This window comes from Pteropus medius, unplaced genomic scaffold (assembly GCF_902729225.1).
Source record: "Pteropus medius unplaced genomic scaffold, Ma_sr-lr_union100, whole genome shotgun sequence".
NCBI lineage: Eukaryota > Metazoa > Chordata > Mammalia > Chiroptera > Pteropodidae > Pteropus > Pteropus medius.
The window spans coordinates 2,002,550-2,022,411 of record NW_024351735.1 but is presented as its reverse complement, the minus strand read 5'-3'; the positions used below and the strand labels follow the sequence as shown (position 1 = coordinate 2,022,411).

Below are 19,862 nucleotides of genomic sequence, written 5' to 3'. Positions count from 1 at the left end.
AACAAAATGTCAGACATCTTAATTGCCTCTAATTTAATGAACAAAAAAGATGCTTTGAGCCTCTTGTCATCTATGGGCAAGTGGCAAATGTAGGCCTAACAGTTTTTTGTGTTTTTTTTTTTTTCCACGTATAACAGTTTCCTGTTGAGACAGAGATAAGAATCTCTTTTAATTCTCAAACATATACATTAGACAGTTTTCTTCATAAAACTGATAGTTTTGATTATAAATATTGGCATTATTTATAGTTTCCTCAAGAAAGCAAAGAAATAAAAAATGAGACAATTCCCAAGCTAACAAAATAAACTTAATAGTATCTAATACATACTTATTATAGAAAGATAGAACATACACATAAGCTAATAAAAAACATTAAAATCACTTCTTATTGTACCACTCAGGGCTAAAACCATATAAATATAAATGTTTTGGTGTATATCCTACAAGGTATTTTTTCCCTCTTCAAATACATGTATGTTAGCTGTTTTATAGAATATAACTGAACTATATGTACTTTTTCTTTGAACATCATTTTTATTGGTTGCATAATACTACATTTTATGGATGTAGATGAATCTTAATTTATGCCAAGTTTCTTGTTGATAACCCCCAGAGTTCTAGTGGGGGCGTTGCTAAATTATTTGACTTGCAAGTTTGTAAAGCCTTTTTCTTTAGGCATGAGGATGGTAGGACAGTGTGGGAGTAAGAATAAAGTGGCATGAAAACTTTTGGAGGTGATGGATGTGTTCAGTATCTTGATTGTTGTAGTACTATAAATGGTAGTTTATTTCCTAAGGTAACTCCCAAAATCCTAATTGATACCTATCACATAGTTAGGTTTGCCTGCTGGACAAATGGTACTCCAGTGTTTAAAACATAGATCTGCTTATCATATTATTTCCATGGAAATCTCTGTAATTTAGTCAGTACCTGGCATAGTGTAAGACATATAATGGGCACTCAACAAAATCTGCATAAAAGGAAGTTGGAATTCTCTTTCTGCCCAGGGTGTCTTAGCCAGAGCAGCCAAATAGAACAGATGAGTGTTCACTTTCTGGACTATAGGAACACCAGATAGCAGGATTCCCTTTGGCAATTGTCAATAATTCAGCCTTAACAGCTTTGATAAAGAAAGTTCTTAGGAAAGAGTCTTTATCACTGGCAAAGCTGAGGGAGAAGGGAAGAAGCAAAAGATATATTGAACAACAAATTTGACCTAATTGACATTTATAAAACACTCCACCCAACAACAATAGAATACACATGTTTTTAATACACAGAGAACCTTCATTAAGTTCTGGGCCATAAAACAAGGAATTGAAGGCAGTTTTCTAAAAAGTAAAGTGTATACATACCACATCATCCAGCTATTCCACTCCTAGGTATTTCTCTAAGAAGAAAGAAAATATATGTCATGCAAAGACTTTTTATAGCTATTTTATTTGTAAAAGCCAACATCACTTCAATGTTGATGGGACATTGAGGTTATTTCTAGTGAATGGATAAATGAACTATAACATATCCATACAACAGAATCCTACTCAGTAATAAAATATAAGACTTGATAAATGCAACAATGTGAATGAATCTCAGAATAATCAGACTAAAGGGAAAAAGGCCAGATAAAAAGAATGCATACTTTATGCTTCCATTTAGTATGTATGTTCTAAAGTTTTGTACAATCTGTAGTGACAGAAGGCATATCAGTGATTGCCAGGGCATGAGGATAGTAGGACAGGGTGGGAGGAAGATTAAAGGGGCATGAAAACTTTTGGAGGTGATGAATATGTTCAGTATCTTGATGGTTGTGTCAGTTTCACATGTTATGCATATGTCAAAATATATCAAATTATAAACAAGATATACAGTTTATTATATATCAATTATACTTCAATAAAGCTGTCTAAAATATGAATGAATAAGCAAATAATAAAATAAGATACAATACTGGGGCTATTTAACTCATAGTGTTTATTAAATAATCTATATGCAAGCGGCATGATATTTCACTGTGTATTGTGCTAGATCAATAAAAGAATCTCGTTTTGTGCTTCTTTACAACCAGAGACAATGGAAAGTGTTAGGATTCTAGAACATGTTCTCCCTATTTCTCACTGAGGAAACATCTTTCATATTTACACATTAACAATTGCGCATTGAATTTTTCTTCAGCAACATGATTTCTAATGAGGAGCTCAGTCATTTATCAGTCTGAGTAGAGAAGAGGAATAGAAAATGCAGGAGTGAAGTAAAGTCGTAAAAACAGAGTAGAATGGTGGTTACTAGGGGCTGGGGAGTGAGGGAAATGAGATGTCGGGTAATGGGTACAGACTTCCAGTTAGAAGTTAAATAAGTTTTGGGAATCTAATAAATAGCATTGTGATTATAGTTAACAGTACTGTATTATATACTTAAAAGTCGCTGAAAGTAGATATTAAATGTTCTCACTACAAAAAAAGAAATAGTAATTACGTGATGTGATGAAGGTATTAGTTAATGCTCTGATGGTAATCATTTTGCAATATATAATACCAAATCAACAGGTACATCTTATACAATGTCATATGTCAGTTATATGTTAGAGCTAGGGCAGGGTACTGACTAAAGCCACACAAAATACATTAAACTAAGTACAAAACAATGTGGTATTGATAAGTCAGTGGTTACTCTTTGCCTGTTAATTCAAGACCAAATTCTTGAGCCAGTGACTTTTGATGTCCCCTGTGGTTTGATCCTCAGCTACCTGTTCAATTTGCGCCATCTCCCAAAATACACTGTGCTATCCCCTTTTCATTGCCATCATTCATGTTTTTTTCTGCCTGTGACTTTTCCCCATCCTACATCATCTTTTATATCTATGTGGTAAAATCCTATCTATCCTTTAAGTTCCCATTCAGATGCTAACGTGTTTTCTCTGATCCTCTCATCTGGAAGTGTGTCATCTGTGTTCTGTGTTTTAGTAGACACTGTTCACACAGTTTGTACCGTGGGCCTTATAGGTATAAGTCAGTGAGGTCTGCCCTTTTGTTTTGGAATTGAGAAGGTACAGAGTTAAGCATTTTAGCTACTATTTAGATGTGTTTGAATAGTTCAGTAAACTTTCACATTTATTAAAATTACTGTAATGCTGATGAGGGAATCAATGAAAAGACAAGCAGAAGTAAACAAAATTTTTTTTTATTTCATTTTTGAACCACACACTGTTCATTTGATTAGAGCAAAGGAATGGTAGATTTACTGTCCTCATCCTCATGACATGTTTTTCTTAAGCTAAGAATTTGACTATCTAGATTCTCTTGTCTCACATTTTTTAGAACCAGGGCATGTCTAGTTGGAAAAGAAGTCATTTTGTGAATTTAAATCAGCTAGAGGTTGTTCACTTTGAATAATCCACATAGAAGAATTGGCCTAATGGCATCTTAACATTAGAGTATTCATCATGTCATTGAAAGAACATGAATTAGGTAGGGTTTGTGGAATATTTGAAGAAATGCGTTTTTGAAATTTTAAGTGAGAGCTGTTCTCTGGATTCTACTCCTAAATATCACTTCTCATATTTATTTTCCAGGTCCGGACCCTATTCGTCAGTGGTCTCCCTCTGGATATCAAACCTCGGGAGCTCTATTTGCTATTCAGACCATTTAAGGTACCTGTTCTTTCAGAAATTGCCAAAGGAAACAAAAAGTGTATGTGTGAGCTTCATGGGAGCTCTTTGGAGGAAGAAATGAAATGTTTGAGAAAGTACCCTATAAAGTGACATTTTTAAATGATTAGTAATGGAGACTTAACTCAGTTGTAATGTACAGTCTTACTTAGAAAAGACTGAAGCTGCCATTTGTCTACCCATCAGCTAATCTAGAGACTTCTCTTATTCATGTGAACATGTATCTGTTTCTGTTCTACATAGAGCAGCCTCCTCTGCCAATTGGAGGTATTCTTCTTAGTACAGGTCACCAAAAAATATTATGAATTACTGATTATGTATTTATATTTCAAATGTGATAATAAAGTCAAGTCCTATCCCTAGGAGATTCTTTCTTAGTTGAAATAGTTCTGTTAACACTATTCTTTGGAGACATGGTACATTAAATAGTCTTTTATGAATTAGACTAGGAACCTAACACCATTATTTTTTTTTCCATGGGAAAACAAGTCCTACATTTCAAATAAAGTAAAATAGTGGCGTGAATTGAGTGGACTCTTTCCTGGTGCTTACTGAAATATTTAATGGAGTGTGACTATCGAGATAAACCTACTTTAGGGATACTTAATGTTGCTGGGATTGAAGACTTAACAGGAAGTTGAACTAAAGCTGAAATAAGCATGGAGAAGAATCAAAGGTTAGCCTGTGGAGGATAGGAGAAGACTGAGACTGGGAAAATTGTGGGCTGGAGGCCTTGGCCCTCAAGGAGTAAACCTAAGTATGATAAATTTAGGAACTGTGTCTGAACTAGTCATCAAAGACATATCAGCAGTATATACCTGGCCAGGCCACACTTATGATTAGGCGATGGACCATTTTGATTTCTAGTTAAAGATTCATCCCCATTGAAGCAGGACCCCAGCCACAGAGGCAAGACAGGTTGAGAAACAGGAGAGGGAATAGGATGTGACAGCTGAAAACAGCTAGGTTGGAAAGAAAGAAAGGGAGGATTGAGGGGGCAGCCAGTTAAAATCAGCAAAGATAAAACAGTCTAGCTTATGTGCCAAGAAGGCACCATGTAATAATGGATATAATTCCATTCTGACAGCCATCCCCTTAGTGCAATAAGAATGATGACAGTACAGAGGGAAACAGAAAGGTTAGGCATGAGGTTAGCTGAGAGGAAGTAGGAAAGAAAGAGATGGTGTTGTGGGGAGAGAGTGCCAACTTTATAAAGTTTATTTCCTGAGTTTTTTCTACAAAGTTGCAGTTTTTACTATTTCTTTTGTAGGATGAGGACTTTTTAAACTAATCGATCTTCTTAATTAATGTACAAAATATTGTGTGTGTATGTTTGTGTGTGCATAGATATTCGGCCATCAAGCCCCTTACATGAATTATTCAGTTCTCATCACAATCCTTTAAAGTGAGTTGGCCTTATTTTTTTAAATGAGGAAGATTTTGGAGCAGTTGAATAAATTTTGCTCAAGGTTTACACATAGAATAAATGGCGGAGTCAGGATTCGAACCCAAGCAATCTGGCTCTGCCATCCCTGTTCCGAAGTACTGTGTGATACTACTTTTCTTCTTATGACTTGAGAGCACAATATATCCCTACCAGTGGTGTTTTACTTGAGTGAAATATCCATTTGTCCTTTGCCACTGAGCCCTTCAGGGTGTTTAAACCTCCAGGTATTTTAGAGAAAGCACCTTGAAAAAGAAAGAGGCGGGGCTGTGAATCATGACCTCTTTGGCCAGAAGAGCTCAAGGCTGTTGAGGTAAAATGTTTACAGTAGCTAATTAGTTGCATAGTTCTCTGCTGGGAAGATAGGGGAATGAATCAATCCCAACATCCTGCCCAGAAATGCTGTGTTAAAGTCAGGACCCTGCTACATTCCTAACAACCCTCTTTTAATTAAAGTCCGAGGAGGGTGACCATAGTCTGCAAATCTGTCTCTGTACTGATATGTGTGGTGGTCAATCATGTCAAGTGGTGTTTTTCCCTGCTTGTGTAATCCATCAGTGCAAGCCATCAGCCATTGATTATTTTCAGAAATAAACACTTTGTTATCCTTATTCTGAGGAGCCAGGGAGGATGAAGGAAGGAAGTAAAAGAGAGGGTTTCTATCTTCCTTTAGGATGAGCTGGAGTGAAAACCCAAAAGGGAATTTTTGCTTGTCTCAATCAGAATACCAGCATGAAAAGTGGCTGATTCAATATATAAGCAAAAGAACTCAACAAGATTTAGCATCATTACTTGCTTAACCTTTCCTGACAGTTTTGAAATTTTGATTAATAACTTCTATCTAGTGCATTCTTAATGTTTCGTTGTTGTCTTATAGCAATTACATAATCAAGTTTAACATACTCTGGCCTTCCTATCTTATTAAATTTACCCCCTTCTCTCTCCTAGTTCTATAAAATAAAGAGATCTGCTGTTAGAGACACACTCATTTTCCTACCATTAAAAAAATAAGAAAAAAAAAACATAAAAATGCATGAATTTCAGGGCTTGATTACTTTTAGGCCCCAAGAATACAAACATAGGCATAGGTATGTGTGTGTGTGTGCATAATTTGCTTTTGTGGTTAACTTGAAAGGCATTTGTGAAAAGAGGTAGTCAATAGCCATAAAGAAATCATTTTTACTTGAGCAAGATGCTATAATTACTTTTTTTCTTAGTACTTTGTTTAGGTCTAAATTTGGTTCTTTGTTTTCAGGGCTACGAGGGTTCTCTTATAAAGCTCACATCTAAGCAGGTAAGAATTTTAAACTTGCATGTAAATGATCACTTCTACAATAAGTGCGAATTGACTTCAAGAATGTTACTGTGGTTCAACATTATTTCCATTAGGATTTTATTTTGGGTGATAAACACACAATAGAATATACAGTGTCAAATTATAATGTACACCTGAAAATTATATAATTGTATTAACCAATGTTACCCCAATAAACTTAATTTTTAAAAAGTTAAAAATAAATTAAAAGAAAAAATAAAATAAAATTAAGGGTGAGACTGGTTAGGAATTAGCACAGAAAAAGGATTTGTAATTCCATAGTCTCCAGCTAGGATTACTGGAACTACCCCCAAAGAAGGCAAACGTGATGCATCCAGCGTAGTTATCTATATATTCAAAATAATTATTATCCAGATTCATTTTTATTCTCAATTCTATTTTTTTTAAATAAAGTTAAACAGGCAATCTTTCACAACTGGTGTATCTTGTGGTAAAGAATTATATTGTCTTTCAAACCCTTAATGGATGTGGTAATCAGTGGCCCTAACAGTTCCAGCAAGATTCTTGAAAATTTTCAGCTATATTCTTTTTTCTAATGCTGACCAGTTGGCATCCTCACCTCCTACTCACTTTCCATTACTCAAAGAATTCCCTGTTTTATTGGGCATAAGCTATGTTACAAGCATCCTTCTGGACTGAAAAATATTGAATCTAAAAGGATTATGACCCCTCTCTCTTTAGTTAGAACAGTATGGCTTACATACCTAATTAAACACAAGCCTTTTTTATTTTATTTTTAATTAAGTTTATTGGGATAACATCGGTTAATACAATTATATAATTTTCAGGTGTACATTATCATTTGACATCTGTATATTCTATTGTGTGTTTACCACCCAAAGTCCAGTTTCCTTCAGCTGCCATATATTTGATCCCCTTTACTCACTTCACCCTCCCCCTACCCACCTCTATTTGACCCCCTTTAACCGTCTACCGACCCCCTCCTCCCCCACTCCCACTAGTCTCTAGTCCATGAGTCTCTGTTTGTCCTGTTCATTTGTTGCTTTTAGGTTTATATCCCACATATAAGTGATATCATTAAACACAGGACTTTTAAAGGTACCCCTTGGGATTTGCGATGACTGTGCTCATTTTGTAATTGTGATCATGCAACAAGAGTATAGGGCTTTTATCATTGTGTCATTATAGTCCTTGCACTTACGGTGTACCAAAAGGTGATTTGGTTCTCTTCCCATTTTAAAAGATGAAGAAACTGAGATACAGTGAATTTGATTTAGGAAAGTAGAGCCTCTTGACCCAAGTTTTTCTCTATCCCCTTGTTCACTGCTGCTCACTTTTCAACTCCTTCTAGATTATTTTTATGATTCTCTGAATCTCCAGCTATGTCCTGGAAGAACCACCCTCACAATTCCTTTTATTTGTGTTAGAAATTTGTCTAAACCACTGAGTCAAGATTCTTCAAGACTGGTTTTCTTATTTCTACACCATTGCCCATGATCATTTCTTTATCTTAGCTCTTCAGTTCGATATCACCTTTGATCCAGAAAAATAGCTATCCCCTGATTATTTTTCCCTTCATATTTGTTTTTCTTTCTTCAGCCCGTAGGTTTTGTCAGTTTTGACAGTCGCTCAGAAGCAGAAGCTGCAAAGAATGCTTTGAATGTGAGTACTAATGATGTAATCATTGGGGGCTTCCTTATGAGGTGAGGAGAAGTGACAGAACCTCAAATGGAAGGAATATGTCTTCTCAATCTAACATCAATTTAATTAGCCCTCTAAAGAGATTTTTCCTAGAATTGTGGTCAGATGTACAAGCTATTAAATAACATTTTGTTCTTCTCTAGCTTTCACTATAATGCTCAAAATACCTGATGATGTGGGTCTCACAGCACAGTCATATCTCAATGGTGGTACAGAGCTTAGTTTGGCCATCATTATACTCTTGATGGCTAAGGCTAAGCCAAGAGTAGATCAAAATCTTGATTTTCCTTATTTCATAAAGTTTTCATTTTATGTATGTGGCTTTTTGTTTTTTAAACGGGTCATAGTCTTTATTCTGATTGATAAAAAACATGCATATATGGTTTTCCCAAAGACATTCTGTACTATGATATAAAAGACATTCTGTACTGTGATATAATAAGTGATAGTAAACTATAATTGAATAGAGATAGCTGTATTTGGTTTGTAGGCATCTTGTCTGCCATATGTTGTGAGACTTTAACCAGCTTTACTTCAGTAAATATTTTTCCCCTTTGATGTGTTGAGAAACAAAACAAGAGAATCAAGCTAAGAGAGGGTGGAAGGAAGCCGATTTAATTTAGTTCTAGATGCTGAGAGCTGATCTTCAGGTGAGGAGTCTCAGTGAAGAATCTGGCTCCATCCTGCTCCAGGTGTTTGGCCTAAGCAGCTGTGAATGAGGACTGAGTAATGCTGCCAAAAGTGTTTAGGGTGCTTATGGAAAGGCAGCTGGCCAATTGACTGGTTGCAATCTGAGTGTCATTGTGTAAGCTTCTGTGAACTTGTCACTGGCCTTTATGTTGCTTTAGAATCTATAGGTACCCCTGCCAGTTGCTCCTCTGAATGCCTGGATGCTAAGAGGGACCATGCCGAGGTGGGGCTATAGGAGACATTTGATGGCCTGATAACTTGGTGTCCAGGGAAAGGGCCTCCAAGGGATCTGTTTACTCAACATAATGGTGTTATTGTGACACAATCTTGAGAGTTTTGGGGGCTTTGAAAAAAAGTGCATACACTCTCAGAAGAAATGGTTTGATTGTTGTTGGTTTTTCATGAAAACATACAGGAAAGTCTTAGGAATCTAGGAACTCCAAAGAGCTCAATTTTTCTGGATTTGATAAATGACCTCCTGGTCAGAATAACCTCAGTCTGTTTCTCTTCCACAGAACAAAATACAAACCAGTTATTTATTGAGCACCAGTGGTACACACTTAAGCAAAACGTATAATCGAATGTTTTAATGTAAAAATTATTTTGTGATTTTTTTGCATTACAAAGACACAACCAGAATTTTCTCAAAAAAAAAAAAAATTGAAACTCAAAAATAAAACCATGATTTCTATTTAGGCAGTGTTTTTCATGAAGATTGGCATCTTTCTAAATGCAGAAATGTTCTGGGTCCTTCAAAGTCATGTTAAATGCAATTTTCACCAGGTTCTTTTCATTGTTCTTCTAAAGGAAGTAACAGCAGTTGAAGCTTGTTCACAGAATAGGCTCTTCATTGCTTTGTTTTATCTTTGCTGTGTGGATAAAGATGTCATGACCCTCTGTCTGAAGAACAGTAGGCTTTTATAGTGGCCTCTCTCATCTGAAGGCAACATTCCCTTATTGGCTAGGTTATTAAATGGTAATAGTCATAAGCTGTGTTTCCTTGCATGACAAGCAGATCATAGCAATATAATTTCAATTCTTCCTGGTGCCTGAGGGTTATATCATGATAAATATCAAGTATCAAGCATTGAGCCATGCTATAACATAGTGATATAGGTGTTTAAGCCCATCCCTATGCCAAATGCCCCCAGATGATTGTGCTTTTTTGACCTAAGGTCTGCCTGTGCTTAGCTCTTCCTTTTTTTTCCACTGGCAGCATGCCTTCCTATAGCAGCATTCTCTCCCTTAATCATTAATTCTCTTTATTGCTCATGTAATAATAACTGGGGAAGAACTCCAAGCAAAATAGAACTCCGAGCAGAGTTCTCCAAGCGAATTCTGTTCTGTGGAGCTAAAGGTAACTCTTAATGTTTACCTGTGGAGTACTGAACCTGAGCTTTCTTCTGCTCAGAGGCTGACTTTTGAGTATAGGGCTTTTATTGAGCTCCTGGTTGATCTCTTTCTCAATGTGTTTAACTTTTAAATATGAAGTATTAGAGGTCTTTGCACCTTAGAAACCATCCTATTGTTATAGTTCAGGGAACTGAGGCCTAGACAGGACAGATGACTCAGTTCAGGAAGTGTAGGTTTAGAGCTACAAATAGAAGTAAGCCTCTTGCATCTTATTCCTGGTGGCAATGACAGCCTATTTAATTCACGATGTCCAGGACAAACAGCAATGATAAAGTTTGGTATGTGACCATTGAGCAAGGTTCCTTCTCTCTGCAGAAAAAAATGGGCCCTTTCAGGGTAATACTTAATCACGAAGCTGACACATTTTCTGTATGACCCAACATATTATGTTCTTTTTCAGGGCCATCTTTTCTCATTTGTGAATTAAAAACATATGATGCTCATAACTATTACAAAATTTTCTCCTCGTGTCATTTGTTCAGGCTTCTCTTAAAAGCCTTTTCTCACATTCTTTTGCGGAAAGTTCCATGTTGTAATGTTTTGTTTGATTCTGCTATTGAGAAACTTAAACCTCAATTCAGTATGACTCTCAGTATAAAAGTTTCATGGTGTTATGAACCACTTCTCCATGTCTGGAACGTTTCTTCCTATTTCTCTGTCTTGGTTTCTATTTGTTTGAATTATTAGTATTAATAATTAGTCTTTTCCCGAAATGACTGTTTTTTAAATCCATTCATTTTCTTCCATTTTTGGATTATGCTTCAGTCAGTTTGATAACTTTATGGAACAGCTTAGATTGAATTAAGTAGTATCATTGAACTTTCATCGGGGGTTACTCGTATCTTCTAAATATATATAGTGTATTTTGTTTTTATAGCAAAAACTCTCAAATTTAGCTAAAAATAACCCAAACCCAGACATCCTTTCAGGTTATCTATGTTCCCATTAGTCCACTTGATTAGAAACCCCATTTTTTCTTTAAACTGACAGCAAAATATCTGACCTATCCTTCACCCTCCACACACATTTGTAATTTCTGTACTGGCAGTTTTCCATTTTCCATGCTAATAGAAAGGGGAGCCTTTATAATTTGGGAATGTAAATCAAATACATTGATACTGAAAGTTCACCGGCTTAGTAAAAATTTGATTTGTGGAAATTTTAAGAATACAAGAAGCAGGGCAGATCTAAGGATAAAGACCCTGAGCAGAAATGGGAATAAGCCATCTCTGGCTGTTCCTACCAACTGCGAAAACCCCAATATTGCCATTGTTGCCTACCTGAAATTGTGTTTTAATGAGTGATTTGTAATTAATACTTCAGATCAACAGACTCGTCATGCTCCTTGCTTCTGTACATTTCCTTAATAGGCATTGTCTTAAAACTAGTGTTTGGAAATCACTCATCTAAAGTACTTTAAAAGGTCATGTGTGGACTTTCGAGCATACATGCCATTTTGTTTGATATTCCTCCTCCCCTAATTTTAAATAGCTGTTATTGGGGTAGGTTTTATCATAGTCTCTGTTATAAATTATTATGTTAGAGCAGAGATGTCTGATGTTATTAAATTCTGTAATACAAATTGCTTTCACAAATAAACATTGCTTAGGCTTGACTTTTAAACTAGACTCCTTGATCTAAGTGTTCTCTATTTATCCTTGCACCCTCAAGTCCACTAGGTTCTTTTTAAAATAAGCTGTATTAGATAAAACTCTGCACGTGATTTGCTTATTTAAAATGTACAATTCAGTGGTTTTGATGTTATTTTAATTGTGATAAAATATATATAACAAAATTTTCACTTTAATGATTTTTTAAAGTGTACCATTCAGCAGCATTAATTGCATTCACCATGTTGTGCAACCATCACCACAATTCCCCCAATTTTTCCATCACCCCAGAGACTATGTAACCTTTAAGCAGTACATCCTCTTTTTCCCTCCAGCCCCTAATAACCTCTAATCTATTTTCTGTCTCTATTAATAAGTGGCCTATTCTAGGTATTGGAATATTTGTCCTTTTGTGTCTAGCTTCTTTCACCTAGCATAATATTTTGAAGATTCACCCATACTGTAGCATGAATCAGAATATCTTTTTTTGGCTCAGTAAAATTCCACTGTATGGATATACCACATTTGATTCATCCATTCATCTGTTGATGGACACTTGCGTCGTTGCCACCTCTTGGCTATTGTGATTAATGCTTCATTGAACATTGGTGTACAAGTATTTATTTGAATAGGGACAGTTCCTTTTTAATTCCTTTAGATATATACTTAGGAGCGGAATTGCCAAGTCATATGGTAATTGTATTTTTAGATTTTTAGGAACCTCCAAACCTTTCCATAGTGGCTGCACCATTTTACATTCACACCAGCAATATTATGAGGTTCTAATTATTTTATATCCTCACCAGTAATTGTTGTTTTCTGTTTTGGGGGGTTTTGTTTTGTTTTGTTTTTAGTTATGACCAACCTAGTAGGTGTGAAGTAATCATTGGGTTCTTGATAAATGCTTTTTGACAGATTTCAGTCGTACAGTTGGGTTCTTTTGGATTCCCACCTGATTTAAAATGTTTCTTTTAACAGGGATTAGTAACATTCCTATGATGGTAGTTCTAATTAATGTAACTGTATTACCCTTAAATAGTTTACCTGTTAATAAAAGAAAGTTGGAGAAAACTCAACTCAACCATTGGATGATTCTTTTAAATACAAGACTTGCATGTTGTATATACAAGAATACAAAACATAAGACATGAAGGAAAGGTATTTTCTCAAGATCTACATAGATTTCAGAATAAAGAAATGAAAGCAGTTTGGTATTGAAGAAGGAAAAGTTGGCAGTTATTCAGACTTCCAGTGCAAAGATGCCTTAATAATAAATGGAAAATGAAGAGAAATTGAGGATATATAGTATTAAATTATTAATCTTTAAAGAAATTTATTGATTCAATAATGTGTGTGGCAAAAAGAGAATTTTTAGGAAAATCTTTTTAATTTGTAAGAAAGCATGTTGAAAAGGTACCTGATAGTGACACATGTTGAAAAAACAGCTGATATCAGGAAAACTTAGCTTTTTCCATAAATTCCTGGCAATGAAGGAAAAACTGCAGTTATTTATATCACAATAATTCCAGTCTTGTACATAAATTCAGTTTTGTTAAATAGCTTGACCTCTCCAACTACCAACTTTCTAAACGGTTGAGTATAATTCAATATTCCTATACCAGGTTCTCCATCTGTGAAATAGGGGTGTTATTATTCACTTCTGAAAGTGTTAAAGGAAAACCACCAAGCAAAAACACTTGCAAAATGCTCTAAATATGAACCTATTCCATGAAAATACTTTCTTAGTTAAAAGATACAGCCATAAAGTGCTGGTACAAACTCTTGAGTACAGAGAGACATCAGGGCAGTTGAGACCGGCAGTGGCCACTCAGACGTTTTGGCTTCGGTTTGACAGGAGTCTGGATGACAGTCACTGTTTCCTGTATCACAGGTTTTCCTGACAGGTTGTACAAGTTAGGACTTTTGATCTTAATATTTGTACAGCTTGTGAGTTAGGTGAAGTATTTCCACTAAACAAAACTTTTCACAAACACAAGCACCCAGATGGCCTATCTCAGCTCTCTTCTCACCAGGCACCATGTCAACATGTTTCTTATCAGTTTTAAAAATTTCTCCCTAAATGTCTCTTAGCCTGTTGCTCAAAGTGGTTGAAGAAACCTAATTAGTGTGATCCCAGCTGGGACTTTTGGATGGGAAATATGCAGAGCTGCCAAATGAGATCATGAGTTCGATCTAGTGTTTATCGTTAAATCTGTTTATGACTGCTTACTCTCGACTTGCAGTTTTAAGGCAGTCGTTTGACATCACTGGGTTGGGGACTGTGCCTGTGCCAATACAGAGCTGCCATGATGCAGGGTTGTTGGACTCTCTCAACGACTGCATGTACTTGACAAACAGCTCAATTCAGCTAGCCCCCTTGAAAAGTCTGAAATAGGCTTTTTCTCTCTTTTTTTCTCTGCTCTCCTTATGTCCTGCATTTTTGGATTGTTATAAAACCTCCCTAGGAATGGTGCAGCATGTAATTTAAAAGTTGTTCTGAAAAAAATAAATAAATAAAGGTGAATGTGAGGAATTTGCTCAATTCCCAATTAGAGTCTTTGCCTGAAGAAAAGTAGGTTATTTAAGTCTATTAAGCATTCACGTAGAAAACTAACTGTAAGATCCAATGCTAGTAAAAGAAATCCTAAGGAAGTTTGGAGAAGGAAAAGTAGCCAGAAGTGTTAGCATCATCCTTTCCCAAAGGAAATGAGCAGGAAGAACCACGGATTCTCACACAGAAACCAGTGTATAGTCAGTCCAGTGACAAGTATATGTGGAAGTGAAATAGTTCATCAGATATTACATGGCTATGTGAAACTGCCCTCAGACTTTGCATTGTGGACTTTTTTTTGGAGGATCTACTTGTTTAAACTTATCTAGATTTCCATTTAAAACTGCCAAATCATTGACCTTGCCCTTTCTCCATGGTTCCTTAGGTATTTCAGAAATGCTGAGAATCTATTTGCCCTTAATGTAAGTGAAAGTTGAAAATGTGTAATATGTGTTTGTGGAACATGAAGTGCAAAGAATGAGTTATTAGTTGGGATTCCTTTTGCTAAGAATTCAAGCCAGTTTTTTAAAGCCAAAGTTCACCACTCTCTAGGCCATCCACATTACTGATTGTTCTGCAGTGCAGCACATTTTGGCTCCTTAAAATCACTTTGTTGTAAAATCACTCTTTTAGTTTTTAGTGAATGATCATACCAGAGCTCCCTCCAGCATGGGCTTAGGGTTTCTGATAAACTGCATGGATTTAAACTTTTGATCCACAGAGCTGAAACTCTGCCTTACTCTGTAGTTAGAATGAATTAGAACATTTTAAAGTATTGGAGATGTGGGGTGGGACTTAACCCCCTTAAAGTGGAATAGGATGTTTTGAGAGGACGTGTCAATTATTGTGCTCTTATTTCCTTACAAGTATACACAGTATGAGGTATTTTCCTTCTTTATAGTTAAATGTGTACTTTTTTTGTTTTAATAGGCATTTAATAAATATTACGTGGAAACGTTTTAAAATTTTTAGATAGTCAAGGATTTTTTAATGTGTAAAAATAAGTAGGGGAGAAGAAACCATAAATATGCTTCTAGAATATAAAAAATATATATACTGCATTGTATATATAGGAAAAGGAGGAATACAAAATAAAACAATTCTAGTAAACATGATTTGAGTAATCTAGAATCTTAAAAATAATAAAAACCCATCTTAAAATCGCATATTTATAGAAAAAGTAACCCATGAAATATTTTTACGACTAAAATTCCTCTTCTAAAAATGTAGTGGTAAGATTCAATAGGGAATATTTTGAAAGATTAAGTGATATTTTGAGTAACCTGGATAGTGCATAAGAAGGTATAAGTTTTGTTTTTAGCCCTTGTGGGGCAAGTTAATTTTAAGATTAATGTTTTAAAATTAAGAGGGCCACATAATTTCCCCAGAAAATGTAGTTGGGTGGAAAATTCCTGGTGAAAATTGGTAACCAGTGGTTCTATTATATTGAATATTGAATCATTTTAATCAATTTTGTCTTTTATTTGCCTTACACTCAAAAGGACATCCCTCAAAAGTAACTAAATGAATAAATACACAGAATTTAAAGAATAAATTTGGAAATATGAGAAATGAAAACAAGTTTAGAAAAAGGCACTCACATCATGTTCTCAAGCAGAAAGTTAAAGTATAAAATTTTCTACACTTTCAAATGAAAATTAGAATTTACACAATATTACAATATAATTTTTTATAGAATTTTGGTATTCAGTTAGAAGGCCAAATGTAATATGCAAATAAGGGAACATTGAATAGAGGCAGAAATGACTATTCAAGGTTACAGATCTTAGATGCACTTCAAAGACAAAAGCAAACAACCAGGTTATGAAAGGGAATCTGGCTGTTTGCATATCTTAGAATGCTCAATAAATGAGTGACAAAATTAATGGAGAAAAGGCTTTTAGGCTTAAGAATGTCCTAGGTAGCTAGTAGAAAGATGTTGATTTTCCTAATGCTTCACTGTGTCTTCCTGGTTTATCTATATTGCTGTTCACCAAGTTCTAAAAACATACTTTAAACAATGCTAAAAATTAATTTTAATTCACTAGTGTTAAAAATAGATTGTCTTTGATGTATTGGAGTGGTTTGGTGTATTTGCACATAACATTAAATGTTGTCGGTATGTTTGTACCTGTGAAAAGGTACTAAATCTCTAAATGGAGGCTAAGGGGAGAGCAAGGAAAACGTCTTCTTGATAACTAATTATCAGGCCTGAGAGGGCTTCCTAGTCAAAGGCAATGTATTAAAGGTGTTAGAGTCAGGCCGACTAGGTTCAGATCTGCCACTTACTGATTTGAGGCTCTTCTCTGAGCCTCAGTTTTCCTGCTACTGATAATATCTATTTCAAAGGGTAAGAGGATCAAATTAATGAGATAGGTATTTTTAAAGCTATTAACACTCAATAAATGGTAAAAATTCTTATAATTGATGATGATGACTTTCACAAAGGACTGTTTTTTATTCCTAAGTCCCCTTTCCCAGATTGATTATACATATATACACACACACATATACATACATACATATATGTAATATAAAAATACATATAAACGAATATATGGAATCCCAAATTCCACTGGGTTCAGAGTACTTCTGAATGTTGATTTATATGAACATTGATTTATATTATGATTAATAGTAAAGTGATTCATTGGTCCTTCCTTGGAGCTTTTTGGGGCAACAAAGTTATAAATGTCCTTGATATTCTCAAGCCTTCAAAATATTGTAAGCCCAACAAACACCTGCATCTCCCTTTTATTCTATCAAGTTAATCAGGCACATATCTTTCTCCATTTCAGGTTCCGATTCAATCTATTTAAAACCAAAAAAGCCTGTATCCATTCTATATAAACTATTATATTTATCAGCCAGTGAGATTCTTTAGGATTTATTGTCTAGACAAGCCTTTTTGTAGAGAGGGGGAAATTCGGCCTCAGCCTTGTCAGATCGCCAGTAAGTGGCCTAGAGGGGATGCATTAGAGTGGAACAAGAGTGCCGATTTAAGTTGCTCAGAGGTGAGATCCATTTTGACTCACTTTATTTTGGCTTTTTTTGTGAAGCACAGGAAGTACTTTGTAGTGAACTTCCGAAGTTTAGACTTCACTGTTTACATTCTTTTCAATTAACTTGTGCCTAAGCCCCAAATTCTTATTTGGAAAGAGGTTGCAAGCCATTTGATGGTCTGTGCTAGAGTTTTTAAAAAAAAACAGATCTTTCCTTATTTCTGTATTTTTACAGCATTCATCAGAGAACAGATTTCCCACCCATGGGCTGATTTATCTATAGTGATGTTAATAAATGACTATGACTTTGAGGACCAAATTAATATTTTATTGGTGTACATGGCTCTCATTTTTATACCCAGTAAAACTGAAGACATAAAGCTGTTGATGTATAAAAATATTTTTAATTTTTTAAATGTAATACAACCTTTTTAAAGAATTGCCATTATCCTGTTATGCCCATTAAAAATCAATAACTAAAATGGACATGTTTTTCACTTCCTCTTGGTAATTAAAGACTAACTTTAATATTAAGTAAGATTTAATGTTAAGATTACCTAAACCTGGTTATGCACACACAAGTGTGGGAGTTTCCACTGGATTCTGTTGAGAGGGGGTATGTTTGATGCTAGAGAACTCGAAAGCAGAAACAGGGCTGTAAAAATATACTCGGAGGCTTATTGTGGGCTCTGTCTGATCTTTAAATGGAAGTCTTTTCAAAATGGTTTTGGAAAGTTTAGGCAACTGTCTTTATTCAATTGTAGAGACTGTTTATATCAGCACTGTTTTTTTCTCGCCTACCTACCCGCATCTCTTCTACACTAGCCATTAGTAAAGACTCAAAGTAAACTATGCAAAATTATCCTTAAATCATTTACAAAAAGTTAAGACAGGTCCTGAAATGACCTAACAAACATTAAAAGAAAGGTGTGTTAAATGCATTTTCTTATCCTGCCCACTTAACAAGTAGGACTTTTTTACATAGATACAGAAATACTTGTTTTATGATTCTGAGACTTTATATTGCACAGTGTTAATCATTCAGCATACCTCAGAGTTCATAAAGCATTTACACACATAACACACTATACACACAACACACACATTTATTGTCTTATTTTGTCTGGCATGTGCCTAATATGTGTTGGATACAGAAGCAGGTCAGTCTCCTATTTTCAGTAATTAGAAGTTTTTTAACATGTAATTATGTATATAGTCTTTTCCTTAAGGTGCCAACACCATAACACCAGTAACGCTTTTATCTCTAAAGGATTTGTACAGTCATCTGTGAATGAGCTATTGAATATGTAATTAGTATCTAGAAACTCATTCCTTCCCCATTTAATATTGAGTTTTGTACTTTGCACAAGCCAATGAGCACATGGGTGGCCTTTATGAATAAAAGTTATTTTTGTAGTTGTGATTAATAATTAACACCTTTTTTACCAGGTATATTATGTAACCAAAGGTGTGTATTTTCTAGACTGGCCTAATTTAGTAATACAGACTATGGCTAAGAATAGGATTGGGATTTCTTTTGTTTCATTATTTAGTTTTCTTTTTTCCTCAGTGCCAATCTAGCTGATTTTAGCCAATGATCTGGACTTAATAGCTGAATCACATATCCTAGAAATTATTTACATGTTTACATTGACAGAGCATGGTTTATATCCTACATTTCTTTAGGTTATCATTTTAATCTCCGAATTTTTTCCTGTGGAGCCGTAAGGCTTTGAACAACTACAGGGAAGTACCTGGTTGTGTCAGAACCTCTTTGTTGATGTCCCCCAAAAAAGTGAATTTAGCCACCAAAATTCCGAGGTTACTCTCTTGTCCAGTGGAGTGACAGACATCAGCATAGAAAGTCATGGGTCAATATTAAGCAGATGTAGACCATCAAAACTTGTTTTATAGTTTTATTCCCTATCACCCAAAGATCTTCTCAAGGTCAAAAACTGAACTAAAAACCATTGCCTAGGAACTACTTCCTTTTAAGCTTTGATGAGGAGTGTCATTCGTTTGAGTGCCTTTATTCAGCAGGTAGCAAGAGTGAAAGATGGTCATACAGCTGCTCCCTTTTTCTCCCTGAAAAAAAAGGGGGTGGGGTACTTATGGGTACATTCACTGTCCAACAATGAGACACGAGAGAAGGCATGAGGAAACAATGAAAGGGATTGCTGGTGGCACCAGCCACATTTGGTATTTGTGTGTTTAGGATTCCAAGAGATGACTTTGTCCCTACCAGAACAGTTGACCCCTGTTTACCTTCTAAGAATCCAGAGTGAAATGTTAATGTCAGGATTCCTGAACGAAAGAATGCCTTCTGCACTTCGGCCTGTTTCTTTCCACGTAATATCTGTTTCAAAGCATCACTGTAAAATATTGCTTTAATGGGTAACTGACCATGCTTGAAGTGGAGTCAGCCCCTTCCTAACATTGTCAGGACCCAGGTCTTTCAATTATCCTTTTCAGGACAGTTTGAGAACATAA

The 19,862-nt window shown here is 35.3% G+C and overlaps 1 protein-coding gene across 7 annotated transcripts in view; it reads left to right on the top strand.

The window, feature by feature from the left end:
• Positions 1-19,862, top strand: part of RBPMS (RNA binding protein, mRNA processing factor) — a 153,393-nt gene that overhangs the window by 61,096 nt on the left and 72,435 nt on the right. For all 7 annotated transcript variants that reach the window (XM_039846454.1, XM_039846450.1, XM_039846452.1 and 4 more), the window contains 3 exons: positions 3,569-3,646; positions 6,364-6,402; positions 8,005-8,067. In XM_039846454.1, coding sequence (XP_039702388.1) covers positions 3,569-3,646; positions 6,364-6,402; positions 8,005-8,067 — 180 coding nt within the window. The remainder of the gene's footprint in view (positions 1-3,568; positions 3,647-6,363; positions 6,403-8,004; positions 8,068-19,862) is intronic.